The 17,381-nt window shown below is 42.5% G+C and overlaps 2 protein-coding genes across 4 annotated transcripts; one reads left to right on the top strand and one right to left on the bottom strand.

Moving 5' to 3' along the window:
* Positions 1 to 2,446: 2,446 nt before the first annotated feature.
* Positions 2,447 to 8,222, top strand: LOC146504367 (SID1 transmembrane family member 2-like; the record flags this gene model as incomplete). The annotated part of the gene is made up of 12 exons (XM_085184399.1): positions 2,447 to 2,483; positions 3,237 to 3,275; positions 3,355 to 3,432; positions 3,997 to 4,112; positions 6,226 to 6,299; positions 6,486 to 6,552; positions 6,652 to 6,725; positions 6,809 to 6,932; positions 7,057 to 7,174; positions 7,486 to 7,622; positions 7,738 to 7,846; positions 8,104 to 8,222. Coding segments are annotated over 12 exons (1,092 nt in total), but the record flags the coding sequence as incomplete, so codon positions are not given.
* LOC146504366 (uncharacterized) lies at positions 7,872 to 17,380 on the bottom strand. Of its 3 annotated transcripts, none has more exons than XM_085130304.1 (13): positions 17,184 to 17,380; positions 16,715 to 16,798; positions 16,366 to 16,477; positions 15,547 to 15,757; positions 14,231 to 14,284; positions 13,651 to 13,781; positions 12,871 to 13,401; positions 12,567 to 12,698; positions 12,280 to 12,475; positions 10,298 to 10,375; positions 10,031 to 10,153; positions 9,019 to 9,162; positions 7,872 to 8,579 (listed from the first exon to the last, which is right to left on the bottom strand). In XM_085130304.1, the coding sequence occupies exons 2-13, from the start codon at positions 16,791 to 16,793 to the stop codon at positions 8,400 to 8,402; spliced, it is 1,971 nt and encodes a 656-aa protein (XP_084986430.1). In that variant the 5' UTR covers positions 16,794 to 16,798; positions 17,184 to 17,380; the 3' UTR covers positions 7,872 to 8,399. The 3 variants fall into 3 exon arrangements, with proteins under 3 accessions (XP_084986430.1, XP_084986432.1, XP_084986433.1); XM_085130306.1 differs by lacking the exon at positions 17,184 to 17,380 and adding an exon at positions 17,017 to 17,148; XM_085130307.1 differs by lacking the exons at positions 15,547 to 15,757; positions 16,366 to 16,477; positions 16,715 to 16,798; positions 17,184 to 17,380 and adding an exon at positions 14,835 to 15,009.
* Position 17,381: the final 1 nt, after the last annotated feature.

Genomic DNA, 17,381 nt, shown 5'->3' with positions numbered 1-17,381 from the left:
CAGAATTAGGCCTAAGAACAATAAAAAATATTTTAGAGCAGCATCCAGACCCTAAGAGACCAGATGAAGAACTTTTGCAGTTGTTGGAAATCTGTTTAAGATGCAATGACTTTGAGTTTGCGGGGAGACAGTACTTGCAGGTTCAGGGTACAGCAATGGGACATAGATACGCCCCTTCCTATGCTAATCTATACATGAGCCAATGGGAACGTGAGGCCCTGATAAAGTGTCCGCATAAACCTACTTTCTACTTTAGATTTTTAGACGATATTATAGGGGCGTGGTCCCACAGTGAACAAAAATTCACTGAATTTATTGAAATCCTCAACAGTCACCATCCTTCCATCAAAGTCAAACATGAAATGCATCCGATACAGGTGAATTTCCTGGATACGACAGTATTCTTAGAACAATTGGACCAAAATCTGAAAATAATTTCCACTAAGGTTTATTTTAAACCTACGGACTGTCATGCTCTTTTGCATAAGAGTAGTTACCATCCCAAACATACTTTCAAGGGTATCATAAAATCCCAAATCATCAGATTTTTTAGAATATCTTCAAAGAAGTCAGATCTTCAGGATTCAATTAGTATATTATTTCGGAGCCTCAGAAAGAGGGGTTACTCTAGCAGATTCCTTAGAGCCATTAAAAGTAGCACCCTTGCCGGTCTGAAATCTAACATAGTGAATACAGGTGAAGTATCAAATGACTCAGGGGGAAACCAGACTCAAAATCAAAATCAGATACAACCGGGGGAACCAAACAGGCTTATGCCACTAGTAACCACTTACTCGCGTTCATATTTACCATTGCATTACAAATTCAAAACAAACTTTAAGAAATATACCTCCGATTTGACACCATTCCAAAACTGCAGAGCGATCTCAGCCCACAGGAGAAATAAGAACTTGAGAGACATGCTTGTCAGGGCCAAGCTACCAGAACAGATGAGGCGAATAAGATCAGGGAAACCCAACCATTGGGCTTTTAAACTGAAACGATTCTTGTATAATCCTCATGGGAAAATAGGGGCACCCATTCTGCAGAGAATGACCCTAAATACGAGTAACATCATTTATTGCATCTGGTGTGTAGAATGTCGTCTACTCTATGTGGGTGAAACAGGTCAAACTCTGTTGGAGAGGCTAAAACAACACATTTATAACATTGAGAGGAACAGACTGGACACCCCGTTAATATTGCATTTTCAAACACACACATCACACCATTTGAACATAACGGGACTTCAAACCTGTGCGACGTGGACGGAGGGCCAGAGGAGGAGATATGAGAGGATATGGATCTCCAGACTACGGACTCAATATCCACAGGGCCTGAACGCAGTCTGAAGCGCTCCTTTTAAAATTGTATTGATGATTATTGCTGTCCTTATGCAAACTCTTGCCATGACAATAAAAGCTGGAGAGGTACCTTCTGGGGTAAAAAAAAGAAAAGAATAGTTGTGTCCCTAGATTTTTCCATTAGTTAGGTTGTAGCATTGACACAGAATTATAGATTACAATATATATTATATATAAGAAATTTTAGCTATGGACCCCTGCAGTTACAATACTGCATGTGTGATTATTGTTATTATGGATAACTGAGGGTGAAATACCAACAATGATAGAAGGGAGATTTCTCAATTTCCTCTTCCCTCTCTCTCTTATATATAATAGTCAAATTTAAAGTAGGTATTGAATTATGGAATATGGTCCTCAAAATGAGAGTGATAGTAGCCTAGTGTGACACAAGGGGTGAGACATGAGCGACAGTGACCAGGCAGCTGTTGCCAGTGCACTGGACTCACAATAGAGAGGGGACAGAGAAGGACATTCAGGTCAAGAGGAAGCATCACAGGACACTACAACAATAGAGTGATGTGTACAGTAAATTCCTGAGGTGAAAAATGAAAGTCAGTTAGAGATGAGGCTAATTACAGCCTGTAAGACCTTAAACTATCTATAAAATATTGATGTTATCGATTGTAGACAGCAAACGTAATATTGTTTTACAAGCTTGTGGTATGTGTTTAATAAATCCCTCTCTCTGCTTCCCTGCATTCAGTTAAATATCCTGGTGGATACTGGAAGCAGTAACTTTGCAGTCGGGGCGGCTGCTCATCCTTTCCTGCGCAGATACTACCATCGATCGCTGTGAGTAGACTCAGTCAGATATAGAAGTTGTTCGGAAACGTTTTATGAAGGCTGGAGGAGAGTAAAACGAATCCTGCCCCTTGTTCAGCAACTAGCTCTGATGGACCGGCCCATTAGGAGCAGTGTGCACTGCCCACAAACCAGCAAGCTTGTTCTGTTCTGTTAATTAAATACTAGAGTAAATGTGATCCTAAACTGGACTGATCATGCAGTCCCACAGCTGTTTGCCACTCTTTTATCTCAGAGGTGAATATTTAAGCGTGTACTGAACGTGTATCTTTCTCTCCTGCCATTCAGCCTCTCTGCTCGGGAAGAACAGCGACGGTATACAGACACAGTTACTCCCCTTGTGCACTCGCTGCCCTCTCTCAGTCTGTGTTGCTTGTCTGCAGATGCTCTGCATGCAGTAGCTTCCATACTTTACCCTACAAAGAAGAGAAAGAGACGTTTTCGGCAGCAGGGCTTCATGGACATAAACGTGGCTCTGTTCTGAGGCTTTTCTGGCTTTACAGAGATACAGATATGCACTCACATGGGTCTTTGTTAGCTTCTTTTGTCTGTGTTTGTAACAGTGTTATCCTTTTGTAGTCCTCACAGCTTTATGGCTTTGAGCTAAAGAAACACGTGAGCATATTTTCAGCAGCACTCCCATTAAAAGCATGAAGGCGCTAAGATGAATGCAAGCGCTGCTGATGTGCTTTTTTCGGCTGCTGGCTGCCTCCCAGTGTGTATCTGTATCTATCCACTGCAGTATTTGCTGCCACTGTTTGATTTTAAACCACTAGTTTTGAAATAATCTTCTTCACTGCATCTCATTTCTCAGCTTTCACACTTTTGGAGATTAATAACTTTTTTTTGCCCCCAGCCAGAAAAAAATTTAAGGAATTCCATTTTTTCACTGGATTCCTTCACGTGTTTACGTCTGCCTCACCTCCCCGTTTTCCTGACTAACACAGTGATCATTGTGCAGTGTTAGGATACTAACTAAACGTTGATCGTAGTGCCGCTTGTTTGTGCATGTGAGCATTTGGGAGCATGTATCCTTTCTTGGATTTTTGAAAGTTTGTGTCTTCACAGGAAAAACTCCAGCCTCACCAAATGAATATGGCTCATTTGGTGAGTATTTAAAAAAACATTTAGTCTTTGTGACGTCATTGTTTGATTGGCAATGAACGAAGAGTCATCTCCTCCTCAGCTGACAACGGCAGCACAATGAGTTCAGAGGCCATTACCGACAGCGCCACTTCAACTGACAACAACTATGGATACATGGGTATGAGCAAACAGAGACTCACACGTCCTTTTTTCCCTCTTTCTTGTTTTTTGGCCCACTCTAATGTCGCTCTGCAGAGCGGCTTACACATGGATTCTTAGCAGCTCCACGCCCTCACTGGTTTTCTGTGTGTCTTTGTTCATTAGGACAGGAGCCTTTCAAACGTCGACCAATCCTCAATCACCTTCACTACCTAGCCATCCGCATCGGTGACACGCTACCATATAACTAGCCGAATCAGCACCCCAAACCAATCAGCCACCATCTCAATCAAATATCAGTGGAGTTAAGAGGCCGGGAAAGTGGCCACTTCTCTCCACTGATGGCACTCAAATGGTGATCTCATCAGCACAAAGATCATCTGACCAAAAAAAAAAAAAAATCATTCTGGTCATCTATTTAATCATTTTGAAAATTGAAGATCATTTTTGAAAGGTGTGATGTGTTGGATCACCATTTTGCATCAGCCTGCAATTCCCTTAAATCCAGTCGTCGGTCTGCCTGCTCACGTTGTGCCTCCACTAGACAGAATGACTCTCTTTTGCTCTTCCCTCCTCCAATCAGAGCGATCATTGGAAAGTGTCACACGAAGCAGGCAGGAGTCTTTGAGCTCCATTGAGGAGGATGACTATGACACACTGGATGACATACACTCCGACAAGAACATTGTTCGGACAAAGGTACGTGGAAATCATTTTTCCTGCCTCAGAATGGCACAGATGTGGCTCTCTGCACATCTGGCTTATTTAGAATGAAAAGATCTGTAAATGTGCAAAGTAGTCCTCACCTCTAGTACCTCGGGGTGCTAGAACAAAAACGTCCATCTGATCTGTTTGGTCACTAACAGATTGCTGGATTCATCTGTGGAGATGGTGAGCCAAACTGGAAACTGGAGGCATAACTTGTTTTTCTTTGATAACAAACATTCCCATTTCCATTTGTGCCAAATATTTGCCAAGTTTTGCTATATCTCTGAGAGTTTAAACCCCAGCCGGGTCTTTAAAACTCGAGCAGCATCCTAAAAACTTGGTTCTGTTCATCTGGATCATCTGGATCATCTGGCGTTTTTAGTGGGAGAAATGTATTGTCACTCATCCATGTGACTTCTTCGGTTTCCCCAACCTTATAAACAGTACCTATGCACAATGACTGAAACCAGCCCCACTGAATGAACAATGGGCTGTGAGGTCAGTTTCTTGATCATTAATATGCAATTTGTCATTCACAAATCAACAGCCACTGATCAATGGTTTATGATCAGTGGTTGTTGATCAGTTGCCATGATTACCATTCATAGAGAGTTGGGGAATGGCTGCAATCACAGCATTGTAAGATGGTGAAAGATGAACCCTTAAGCATTTCTCCCTGTCCACGATGTGTCCTCATCATTGTAGGAGTGTCCACTGGCCTGTAGGTGTAAATAGACTGCAGAGTCTGTGTTGTGCCATCTGCTTTGCCAGAGATTGTTTGGTTTCCCCCCCGATGTATAAATCACGGCAATCCTCCTGGCACTTAACAGCGTATGCTACATTACTCCGTTTGTCCCGAGGGACCCGCTCCTTGGTGTGGACCAACTTTTGGCGCAGTGTGTTTTGGGGTTTGAAAGCTACAGAGATGCAGTGTTTATAGTAAATGCGTCTCAACTGTTCCAATACTCTTGACACGTACGAAAACCCATAAGGGTTTTCGCTTAAGCAGCAGTTGTCCTTCTCTCCTGGATCGGCTGGAGCTTTCTTTAGGCGCTTTCCCAGCTTTGACAAATGTCCAGTTGGGATAACCACATTTACTCAGGGCCTTCTTGGTATGATGTTCTTTTGCTTCCCTGGCCACTGTGTTTGTGGGGATGGTGTTTGCGCTGTGTTGTAGCGTCCTGATGACACAGAGTTTATGCTCCAGTGGATGATGAGAGTCAAACCCCAGATGTCACCCACGTACTTGAACCAGTGACTTGGTAGTGAACCATCCTATAATATCTTACAAACGACCTCCACTGCTTCAGTAAAGACAGATGTAACATTGTACGAGACCATTGTTTCATCTGCCTCCATAATGACATCTCTCACCTTCTCAACAAAATCCAAGCTGTTCTGGATGTGGTGTTCAGAGCTGCCTACCAATGGGTTGAGGGTCGAAGCCAGAAACTTTGAGATGTTGCAGGTGACCGAGTTGATCATACAGACAATTGGTCTTAGAGCTACCTCCTGTTTATGTGTCTTCAGTAAACCATACAGACTTGGTGTAGCTTCTCCTGGGTACAGCCTGTGGTATGAGGTCCGGTCAGTAGCCTTGTCTTGTTCTAACTGCTTCAGACAATCTATCACCGTCTTCCTGTAAGCACTTCCTGGGTCTCGTTTCAGGGGCTCATAAGTATTTTTCTCACTGACCAATGACAAAATTTTCTCATGATCTTTCTGGTTTAGCAAAACCATCAAGCAACATTCCCTTCCATAAATGGCAGCTCTGAGCTCGCACACACGCGCACACACAGTGTAAAACGAAGAGCAGGGCAGCAGATATTCTCATACTGAGCTCAAATGAAACAAGTGAACAGAGACAATTTAATAATGTGTTCCTTCGTTATATTAAACCTCTAAACCAGAGTCACAAATTTAAAAAAACTTGTCAGCAGTAAAGAGTTTGAACATTTATAGACTGAGAAAATTAAAAAAAAGAAATGGTGGTGTTTAATAAAAGACAAAATCGTAGCACATTAATTAGGCGAGGTTAATGCTTTCTTCATCCAGATTTTAATAAAGTAATCAAAGTAATAAAGTCCTCTTCTTCCTCTTACAGAAATTTCTGTACGTGGCTGACTTGGCCCGCAAAGACAAGAGGATCCTCAGCAAGAAGTACCAAATCTACTTCTGGTGAGTTCTCTTGTTGCACCCATGATAAGAAACATGATATTCTTTTATATTGAAGCCAAATCAGTGAATTAACCAAGCCATAGTTTTGACATTATATGAAACATTAAAAAAATTACTGATTATTAATGAAGTGCTGCAGATCTGATGGTTGTGAGTGGCTGAAAGTAATAATTGTACCCTCTTCAGGAACATTGCTACGATTGCCGTGTTTTACGCCCTGCCAGTCGTCCAGCTGGTCATCACCTATCAAACGGTAACAATGATTTTATAAAGCATGGCGACACTTTTTAAAAAAATATTCCGATAAGCCGTCAGCTCGCTAATACGACGTGTGCATCTCTGTTCTCCACAGGTTGTCAATGCTACAGGAAACCAGGACATCTGCTACTACAACTTCCTGTGCGCCCACCCGCTCGGAGCTCTAAGGTTTGCAGTCGAGCACAGTGTGTTAACATGTCCAATGTCATCAGCTAACCCGCGTAAAGTAACGATGAACTAATTCCACACAGCGCTTTCAACAACATCCTCAGTAACCTTGGTTACGTGATGCTGGGGCTCCTCTTTCTCCTCATCATCCTCAAGAGAGACCTCGCCCACAATCGCGCTCTGGAGCGGCATGACGTCAACACGCTGGTGAGGCACACGCACACTGACAAACGTGTAGTCATATGTTATGAAGATGTGTTTTTAAAGATTTTGATGATGATGATGATTAACAGCGGTAGTTTAGTTATCAGGTTGTCTCTTCCTCCTTCAGGAGTGCGGTATCCCAAAGCACTTTGGCCTCTTCTATGCCATGGGAACTGCTCTGATGATGGAGGGTTTGCTCAGTGCCTGCTACCACGTCTGTCCCAACTACACCAACTTCCAGTTTGGTAAGAACGACTGTGTCCTTACTCAGACTCGACATGGTTGCAGTTGTTTTTACCTTTGTCAGGATCAGTAGTCTGAAGAGAGTTTTGGCTTTAAGCAGCTGTCACTTCAAAGGAAGATGAAGTTTCCTGACTTTAGTCTGCATCAGTTCTTTGTGCAGTTACATTTTTACTGCTTCAGCCAGTTTCTTGAGTTTCTGCTGGCAGTAAAATTTGTGAATGCATTATTTTTGTCTCTGTCTGGTTTACTTTTGAGTCCTGGGCTGAAAAAAGTTCAAGTTGGATGCGGTACATTTGAGTTGTTCTCCCTGCAGACACCTCCTTCATGTACATGATTGCTGGACTGTGTATGCTGAAGCTCTATCAGAAGAGACACCCAGACATCAACGCGAGCGCTTACACCGCTTACGCTTGCCTCGCCGCTGTCATCTTCTTTTCTGTGCTGGGAGTGGTAAGCGCACACACACACGCACACACACACAATACAAAACCTGAGTTATGCTTTATGTTCTAAAAACACGGATTTCTTAATAATCATTGTGCTGTGCTTTTTTTCCCCCTCTCAGGTATTTGGGAGAGACAACACAGCCTTCTGGATTGTTTTCTCTGTGATCCACATTCTGGCCACGCTGCTGCTCAGCACACAGCTCTACTATATGGGTCGATGGAGGCTCAGTAAGATCACAGAAAGAAAGCAAACTCAGTCCAGTGGGCTTTATTGGCTTAAAATGAATCACTTTAGACTAATAACTGACTGCAACTAAAGTAGTCCAGGATTATATTATGGCTGTCGTGTGAGCGTGTGTCTCACATAAGCTAGCAAATCAGAGTAACTAACATTTAAATCCACTTATCGGGATATTCTAATAAAATAAAGCAGCTTATAATCCTTGTTGTTCTCTCTCCTTCCTCTCTGTGTGTTCATGTATCAGACGCTGGGATCATGCGTAGGATAGTTTACGTCATCTACACAGACTGCATCAGGCAGTGCAGCGGGCCGATGTACATTGTGAGTAACGGCCAGAAAATCCAGTATCAGTGTATTGCATAAGGTAGCAGGTCCTTCTGCTTTTACCTGGTAACTCAATTATTATCTTATCTTAACGACCGGTGGTTGCAGAGAGCAATAAAAGGCATCGGTGAGTCCTGATGACCTGCTTTTTAATCATTTTTCCGTTGGTGTATGTCTTTCAGGACCACATGGTTCTGCTTGTGATGGGGAACATAGTCAACTGGTCTCTGTGAGTAAAACAAACTGTGTTTCCAGCTTTTTTTTTCGGTCGCTCTTCCCTGAGCGGGGTGGGCCTGCAGGGCCACCTGCCTCTCCATCAGCCGGCTGCTCTCTCTCTCCAGGAAGAGTTTGGTCTTCTGGATGGAAGCGCCATGTGAGGAGATGTACCGCCGGAATCTGGACACATAGAGGTGTGGGGATGGGAAGTGTTGAAGGTAGACACGCACCAAAAACTCAAATGTTTTGATATTTCTATCATACAAACATTAGAACTAGAAACATGCACGCTTCAAAACAATGAAAGGAAGAGTTTTAATCAGTACAACATCAAGTCACTTAAACTTCTGGTATTAGTCTTATTAGTTAAGTAGCAGAGGGGGTTGTTACAGTAGTCAGTTTTAGCTGATTTAGTACTGATGACATAAACAACAAGTGCATAAGAGTGGTAACAATGAAAAACATGCACCCCCAAATCCTGCAGCTCTGACTGCTACACAAAGAGATAAGACGACTTCATTTTAGAAAAGACTAACCTTTACCCTTCCTTGGCACAGCTTAGCAAATATTATATAAACTCCACCTCAGAGTTAGCATTCGTGTGTCTGTCCTGACTTACCTTGCATGAGTGTGCCAGCTCAGTCTTTTGTATCTGTGCATCCAGCTGTAAGCGGAGCTTCTCCAGCTGGACAGCATGTGAGGCCTGCAATCGCTCTCTGTCCTCCTGCAGAGTGGACAGCAAGCGCTCCCTCTGAGCCGTCTCCTAGGACACAGACACGATGACGTGACTGATATAAGTATCCTGCTTGTTTATAAAAAAAGCCTTGAGGCAAAAGCTTGTGATACTAGTCCACTGTTTAAAATTAAACACAAACGTGACACCGTGTGAGAAAAGCTATTCTTTACTTTAAAGTCCAAAGCATGTGTAGTGTTGTTTTAACAGCTCCGTCTCTCTTTTCCTAGATTCAGACCTGTTATACGCATTTCCAGATTGTTTTTTTCACAGCCTCTCCTAGAGTAAGTTATTTAGCTCCTCTTAAAGTTCTCCCTGACTGAATCTGACCGACTCCTCTTAAACAGATGGAAACAGCAGGTGAGTCAGTCTTCTATGCCTGAGCTGGCCAGATTAGGGAAATCTGCACTTACTAATATCATTTGGAGCCAAGAGTAGAAATAAACTGCCTCTTTAGAGCACTCTGAAATGCTGATATGCCAATCAGACTGATTAGCTATTTGCTGACATATCAAAAATATCATTTATGACATTTATGTACAAAGAAAGGAGAAACATCCTTCAACCATGTTATGAATGTTGATGTTGCATACTTTGTCCACCAGAGGGCACTCTGCAACTTTCTTTTTGGCAAAAAGCTTGGTTGGAAACAGATGTTAGGAGCAGAGTCGGGTCGAGCATAAACAAATCATTCACTATCTTATTAAGCACTTATAAATAACGATATGTGGAAATCTGGTTATGTTTGGTGAATATCGGCTGAAAAACACTTTTTTAAATCGGTATCGGTCTTAAAAATATCAGCCAGGCTCTAGTCTGAAGATCATTTCTTGCTCGAAAGTTGGACTATATGTTTATAAGAATCTACAGTACAACTAAATCTGAAACGCCCCCTGACCTCGTCTAGATATTTCTCTCTTATGCTGTTCATCTCTCTCATGTGGTCGTTCCTCAGCTGCTCCAGCTTCCTCTCGTGATCCCGCTGCACTTCCTCTCGCACTTCCTGGAGCACATCGGTCAGCTGGGCAGCGGTGCAAAAAAGGGAGAAGGAAATTTTTTTAAAAAGAAGTTATGACCCATTCTAATGCTACTAGTGCTTCACGCCCTTTAAGCTCATATTCACAGAGATGATGATTCAATGCTGTATAAAAATGTGTCCTCTAACCTCGCGGTGGTACTCGGCCAGTTGCAGCTCAAGCCGCGGACTCATCATCAGCTCCCTCCTCCTCTCTGTGCTTCTGACCTTTATACACACAAAAAAGTGCAAACACAGACAGATCATTAATCCTTGTTTGTTGTGTTTGTGTACTATCAAAGCAAACCCATGGATCGGTTGGTTTTAATGTTTACATTAGTATATCACACTACCACTGGCCACAAAGATCATTTGGCAGTTTAAACTGAGACCATTTAGATCCTGGCAATGTCTGTCTTTACAAAAACTAAAAAACAAAGCTACAACTGTATGGTGACGCAGACACTTTAGGACTTTAGTTCAAGAACATAAAATATGTTGGTATGTTAGTACCACTGTGATCAAGAATTCTTGCCCTGAGTGACAAGTCTAACTAGAAATGGAGTTACAAGGACTAGGTCACAGCAAAACTGACTTCTGGAGTCCTCTCGCTACACAAGACAACAAACATCCAGGTTTCACCTGCCAGCATCTAGTGTGAGTCAGTGGTTTGTTTTTCAGTCCAGATTGCTTCATAACAAGGACAATATTTGACTATTTACTGAACCCAACTTTAATCTTGATTTCTCCCATGAAAGCAGCTACAATACATTTGCTTCCTTCAGAACGTGTATGATCACTTTTCTATAAATCGCAATAACAACCTTAATAAATCAAGATAGGAAAAAAAACTTTCACCTATCAGGGGCGGATCTAGAGAAAGTTTCGTAGGGTGGCATCAGGGTGGCATGGAAATCAAATGGGATGGCAAAATCTAAGCCTTTTTTGAAACACATATGCAGGTGTTACATACGGTTAAAATGATTTAAATGCAGTAAGTACTCACATGTTTCATATAAATATAGTCTATAACTTAATTATTTTCTGTAGCTCACATAATTAAACTTTTCAGTTACATAACACGTGAATTTTGACTTTATGTACTGTATAGCCTGTATAATAAATAAATACATATAAAAATATAGTTTTTTAATCAGAAGTCTGGATTTAGTGGCCTGTCATTAAAATTTAAAAACTGATGTATACTTTGAAGTCCAAACTTTCAACACAGGCTGAAATAGAGACTCAGCGTGGCTCCAGCTTGTTGCTATGTCAGCTTAATCACATGCCGGTCCTGCAATTTGGAGGTGCAGCACACACAGTGTTAAGAACAGTCACCTTCATTCCACCTTCAAAGTGTTAATGTTATCTTATCTTAATAAACAACACCGTCATATGCAAAACTAGGGTGGCACTAGAGGTGGCAAGAGATCATTTTAGGGTGGCACATGCAACCCCATGCCACCCCTCTAGATCCGCCCCTGTCACCTGTGACACAACAGCCCCGGGTTTGAGTTCCCTCACCTGTAATAAATTATCCCCCACATGGAGACAAGATTAATCACAATATAAAAGCAAATGTGTACTTTATTTCAGACGGGTATATGACACACAGTTACACAGTTAGTTTAATAGGATTCTATTAAAGGGATACCTTCTCATAACTACATACAGGATGTGGCCTCTATAATTATTAAAGCAGCTATCAAAATATAGCCCCCACAGTAAGAAAAAACTCTCACCTCATGCGTTACATGTCACATTTTATTCTAAAAGTTCGAGCATTGCTGCTCAGCAGTCCAGTCTTCTTTCTCTTACTTGCTTCATAATATGTTAAATGTTTCAGGATGGTGAAAGGTTAGCATTGTTACTGCAGCATGAAGCCATGCTGCAGTAACAGATGCAATATGCGGTTTAGCATTGTCTTGCTGAAATATGAAAGGCCTTCCCTGAATCTGGAGCATGTGGTGCTCTAAAACCTGCCATTTCCATTCCATCACAGATGCAGGATTTTGAGTGCTAGTAATAAGTTGGATGGTCCCCCTCCTCTTTAGTCCAGTGAACACTGTGATTCATCTGACCTAAATATCCCTATAAAGACAAGCTGTCTGAGGATAATCATCAACAGTTACCTCCTGTTTCAGAGAGTCCAGTTTCTCCTCCCTCTCTCTCTGGAGCCTCTTCTTCTCCATCTCCAGCTCTTCTTCTATATCCGCCTTCAGTCGCTCGATGTCCCGTGTCTTCTGGGCCTCCAGTCTTTCCCGCGCTGCAGTTTGCTCTTCCTCTAGAGTGACACGTACCTCCTTTAACAGGACTTCACTCTCTTCCCTGCACACGATGCAGATCTTAATGTTAATACAGGGATTGTGTTTTTTCACTTCTTTAGGGGCGACTGTGCTGATGTGTGTTAAGCGTTGACCTGAGTTTGTGTTGCTGCTGCTCCCTCTCCCTCTTCGTAGACTCTCTGAGCTCCTCCAACATTCTGTCAGACTCCTCGTTCAGCCTGGTCTCCTCCTCTCTCCTTCTAGACAGGAGGTGCTGCCGTAAAGCCCTGAGGGAGACGCATGTAAATTCAGAAGCATTTGTGTATGTAGTTACAACAAAAAAAAAACAATTCGCGGATTCACACCTCATGAAATAATAACAATAAAGAGCAGGAAGTAAACAACACAATACAAAAACAAATTTAAAGGTGCTGTCTTTGAGTTTGACCTCCTACCAACCTCAGTCTTTCCTCAGTCTCCCCCCTCAGTTTCTCCTCCTCCTCCTCTTCTCTTTTCAGCTCTTCCCCGAGGAGACGAATCCTCTCTTCTTTTTCCTTAGCTATGCGCTCCTTCTCCTCCTCTATCTCTCGGTCAACTTTCCTGCTTTCCCTCTCCATCTCCTCTCTTTCCTTCTTACTCCTCTCCTCTCTCTCTAGCCTCTTCCTCTCCTCTTCTTTCTCACTCTCTTTCTTCTCCCCGTCTTTCCGGCTTTTTCCTCTCGGCTCTTCTTCCAAAGCCCTCTCTTGTTTTTTTAAAGAGCGTTTAACACCATCAGCTTGGATGCTCGAAAACCGTGCCTGTCGGCCCCTGGAAGTTTCAGGCCTCTCAAGTCCCAGAGGTACGCCGAGGCCCTGGGCCGTTTGCCTGGGGGTGACAGCCTGGTCTGAATGCGAGGAGATGGAGGGTGACGGTGAAAGGCTGGACTGGTGAAGGACAAGCCGGTCAACTTTATGCACTGGGGATGTGTCTCTGTCTTTGGCCAGCACATGGCTAAAATAAAAGAATGAGAGCAAAAGAGTTAAAAGGTGTTGTATTTGTTCATCATAATTCTATGAACAGGCAAGATGGGCATAAGTCTAAAGCTTTCTTTATAAACAGTAAATGTGGTAAAATGTAAGATGTTTCTTTACTAAAAAAACAAAATACACCGAGTGCTAAGTGCAACTTCTTAAGAGGATAAAGTCACATAAAATCAACAAAGCAGATATTTTTGAGGACCAATATGTAAACCAAAGGCACCTCTTGCTGCCCTCTCCTCCTTTCCTTTCCCACTTTTCTCCTTTCTCCTCTTCCTTCTCCTCTGTGTCAGTTTTTTCCAGCGGACTGACAGCATCAGACAGATCGTTGATGTCCAGAGCCTTCTGCGACAGCTGAAAGACAGAGTTTGAAATCTAAAAATCATTTATCAGATGTGTCGCAGCTGCAAATTTTTGCTTTTTTTTTTTTTTTTTTACACTGGAAGAATAAAAAGAGATTTATGCAGTTAAATGAAAGGGAAGCTTTTTGGATTTTGAAATTCTAACCCAGAAAAAGAGATTTATTTTCTGAACCCTTTTAGACCATTATAACTTGTCCAAGCCTGCCTATCAGTGGAACACCACAAGAAAAAAAAGTGTCATTGTCCTCACATAGCCTGTTATTAAAATAAATAAAATGTAACACCTCATAAAGGCTTTTAAGAGGCTTTTAAGATGAAATGAGTCGGCTTTTTAGGACCGTGCCATATTTAGTCTTGGGGGATTTTGGGGGGGTTTGTTTTGGCTTTTTGAGTCATAGGCTGGCACAGTAGGTTGAATGATAAATGAGTTAGGGTGCATACCTTGTTATCTATGGAGGACGACGCCTCCTCAATGTTCTTACTGGCTTCAGAATTCTGCAATAGTACAGACAGTGATCATGTAACGTTCTCGCTGATAACCTATGTCTAAACAACTGAACTGCCCACAAGCAGCACTGGACATCCAAGCATGCTGTCTCTACCAAAGCCACAGAAAGACACTAAGGGTGATTCCAAGCTACAGCCTACATGCAAACACAACCAAGGCCAGACTGCAGGCAGGCACACTGCAAAATCATTGTGCAACTGAAGCAAGCACACTCTGCAGGTGAAGGGCAAGGTTGTGGGATATGACAGTTCTGTCTGAACAGAAAACTCAAACCAGCAACCTAAGGTCAGGTCAGCTTAATAAGTCTGCACTGTCAATGGGAAAATGCTCCAATCCAATCCTCAGGGGCTCAGATAGATTGACCTTTTGCCCGATTTATCATTCAGTGTGTGAATGAAGACTTCCAGGCAGGAAGTCGCAGGGCAAGTAGCAGCCCCTAAGGCAGTGGAGTTGGAGCCTGAGAGCTACATGCACCTGCTTGCAAAAATCAAGCAAGACTAAGACTGAGAGGCAAAACAGCACAACATTGGACCCTACCTCTGCAGGAAGGGAAGAATTTTCTGTCACATTTTTCATCTTCCGATCATTACTGGCTGGTTGGTCATAAGCCCCTTCCTCTTTAAACCTCTCTATAACCTCCTCCTCCTCCTCCTTGCTGTCTGATGCTCTCTGGCCAACTGAGTCATCCACTGGAATGACTCAGTTGGATTTATTTTTATGTGCTGACTGCCTAACAATGTGTCAGTTTTGCATGTAGCCATGTTTCAAGAACATCTCACCTTCACCAGTGGATGAAGGTGAGATGTCTGTCAATGTGAGCATGAAGGGTTGTCTGTCACTCTTTGTCAGCCCTGTGACAAACTGGCAACCTGTTCAGGGTGTAGCCCACCTCTTGCCCTATAGCAGAAGGGATTGGCTCCAGCATGGTTAAGTGAAAGAAGCTGGAAGGATGGAGGTTGGAGTTGTGAATTTCAAACTTTAAGAATCAACAGGCTAACCCTTATGAGCTCAGAAAACCTTCCACTAACCCAGTAACAAACAGTAGTTTGTTGTTCGGCTATAGTTTTAGTAGTGAAAATACGAACACACACACACATATACATACATGTTTGTCCCTATAACCACTTAATCAATCTATACACATCTTATTTGCAGTCCATTATACTCTGATGCCATGTTGCTCGATAAGTAAACATAAACGTTTTGTCTAAAACAAGAAGGAAGAAAATAAATCAATAAAACCACTCACCCCAGGAGTTTTGAGTGGTTCCTTCTTCTCCTTCTTTTCTTTCTTCTTTTCCTTGTCTTTCTTGGCTCCTGCGCCCCCAGCTGTGGCTGTGAGCTGAGCTCGCTCACGCTCCTGGGCCACCAGGCGTCGGTAGTGCTCGTCACAGGGGTGATCCCAGGTGGACTGACCCGTGGAGAAGTTGAAGTAGTAGATGTCCCCTGTCACGTCCTGGCTGTGGGTAAGGAGAAAGGAAACGGGAGTCATTCACTGTTCTGTTCAGTCTTGAGTCACCCCACATTTCTTTATAATTTTACTTTGAAGGCATCAGACATTCTTGAAATGATTTAAAATGGTCTTGTGCAACAACACCATTAACACCGATCTTACCAAACTGAAGGGATGAACCAGTGTGGACAACTAAAGCAAACCTGTTGTAGGAGGACAAGCTGGTGGTGATGGATGGATCATATAACCCCACCGCCTACATTTTTATGTCCATTAAGCATTACAAATGATTATTATGCTATAACTGTCTTAATAATTATTTAGGTTTAGTTAATACATTCAGTTAAAAACCATAGAATCCATTCTTACAGTTAACACCACTCATTGAGGACATCATAATGAAGCTAAATTATACAAAACACATGAGCCAAAAATTAGAAGGATGGCTATGTTAATCTATTACGTTAATCTATCATCTATCTACAAGTAATAATAACTGCTTTGTAAGCCATGTGTTGCTGGGTTAGAGGCATTATTTTGTCAATAGCTCTGACGTCTCCCTGGAGAATTTACGTGAAAAGGGACTTATATCTCTGGTGCTTGAGGTCCACTTACCAAGGCTTCCACTCAGGAGGCAAAGGGGCGACAATGCCCTCCCTTGCCAGCCACAGATGCTCGGGCTCATTGTTGGGGTCAATGCCAATCTCTCTTGCATACTCTTGGATCTCTGATCAGAAGAAAAGAAGAAGAGCTGAATGCAAAGTATACACCATCATGTAGCATAGTTTTGGAAATCTCCAGAATTTAAGCCATAAAGCACTGCAGCTCTGCATGAGCTCTGTTTATGGAACCTGAATGCAACATGTTCCGGACTAATATTAGTTCAGTGTTTAGGTGTGGATAAACACAAGCCACAGTGCAGTTTAAATCTCATCAACTGTGCTGTTAAATGATGCTGGGGTACCTTGTTCAGAGGGTATATAATTCTCATCGTATTCCTCTTTGAGGATCAGCTGGTCTCCTACTAGAGCAGCTGCAGTCATGGTTACTGCAGAGACAAAACATAATTCACGCACATATTATAAAACAATGGCGACACCGTTTGCGTCAACATCTCTTTTGAAAACGGCAGGTTTTACGTTCTCGTTTAGCTAAAGGGGTAAAATTTACACATTAGCTAACTTTTGTCGCATATTTGTTGTACACTGACTAACAATGTTTAGCATGGGGAAAAGGGCTTCTTGGCTAAAGCCACAGTCAGCATACCATCAACATATAATCCTTGCTGAGGACAGCAATTAGGTTCGGGGAGTAGAAGGAGCGAAATAAATCAAATTAATCTAACGTTAGCATCTCAGCTAATTTCAACGTTAGCGTAACGTTAGCTCAGGAAGCTAAATAGTTGGAAAGCAGATTAGAGCCGAGCCGTTTACCTTCCCAACTTTAAATTAACCTCTGTGGAAGCAACGCTTATCTGTCAGTTCTTTGACGGCGGCATTGTGCACAAAAGATGCGAACGTTACACTCCTAACAACATCTCCAAGGACGCTTCCTTCGTTTCCTGTTGACGATGGAGACGTTTGAATCTGACTGGCTGAGCCACTCGAGGCGTTCAATGTACTCGGAAACTC

This window comes from Neolamprologus multifasciatus, chromosome 14, assembly GCF_963576455.1.
Source record: "Neolamprologus multifasciatus chromosome 14, fNeoMul1.2, whole genome shotgun sequence".
NCBI classification, from domain to species: domain Eukaryota; kingdom Metazoa; phylum Chordata; class Actinopteri; order Cichliformes; family Cichlidae; genus Neolamprologus; species Neolamprologus multifasciatus.
The sequence above is the reverse complement of the archived record's forward strand: the minus strand, read 5'-3'. Positions and strand labels throughout refer to the sequence as shown.

Coding starts and splice junctions, on each gene's coding strand:
- LOC146504366 (XM_085130304.1), bottom strand. CDS start 16,793: ATGACTGCAGCTGCTCTAGTAGGAGACCAGCTGATCCTCAAAGAGGAA. Junction 15,758..16,365: donor CCTCCTGAGTGGAAGCCTTG/GTAAGTGGACCT, acceptor CCTTACCCACAG/CCAGGACGTGACAGGGGACA. Junction 10,154..10,297: donor TGGCCGAGTACCACCGCGAG/GTTAGAGGACAC, acceptor ACCGCTGCCCAG/CTGACCGATGTGCTCCAGGA.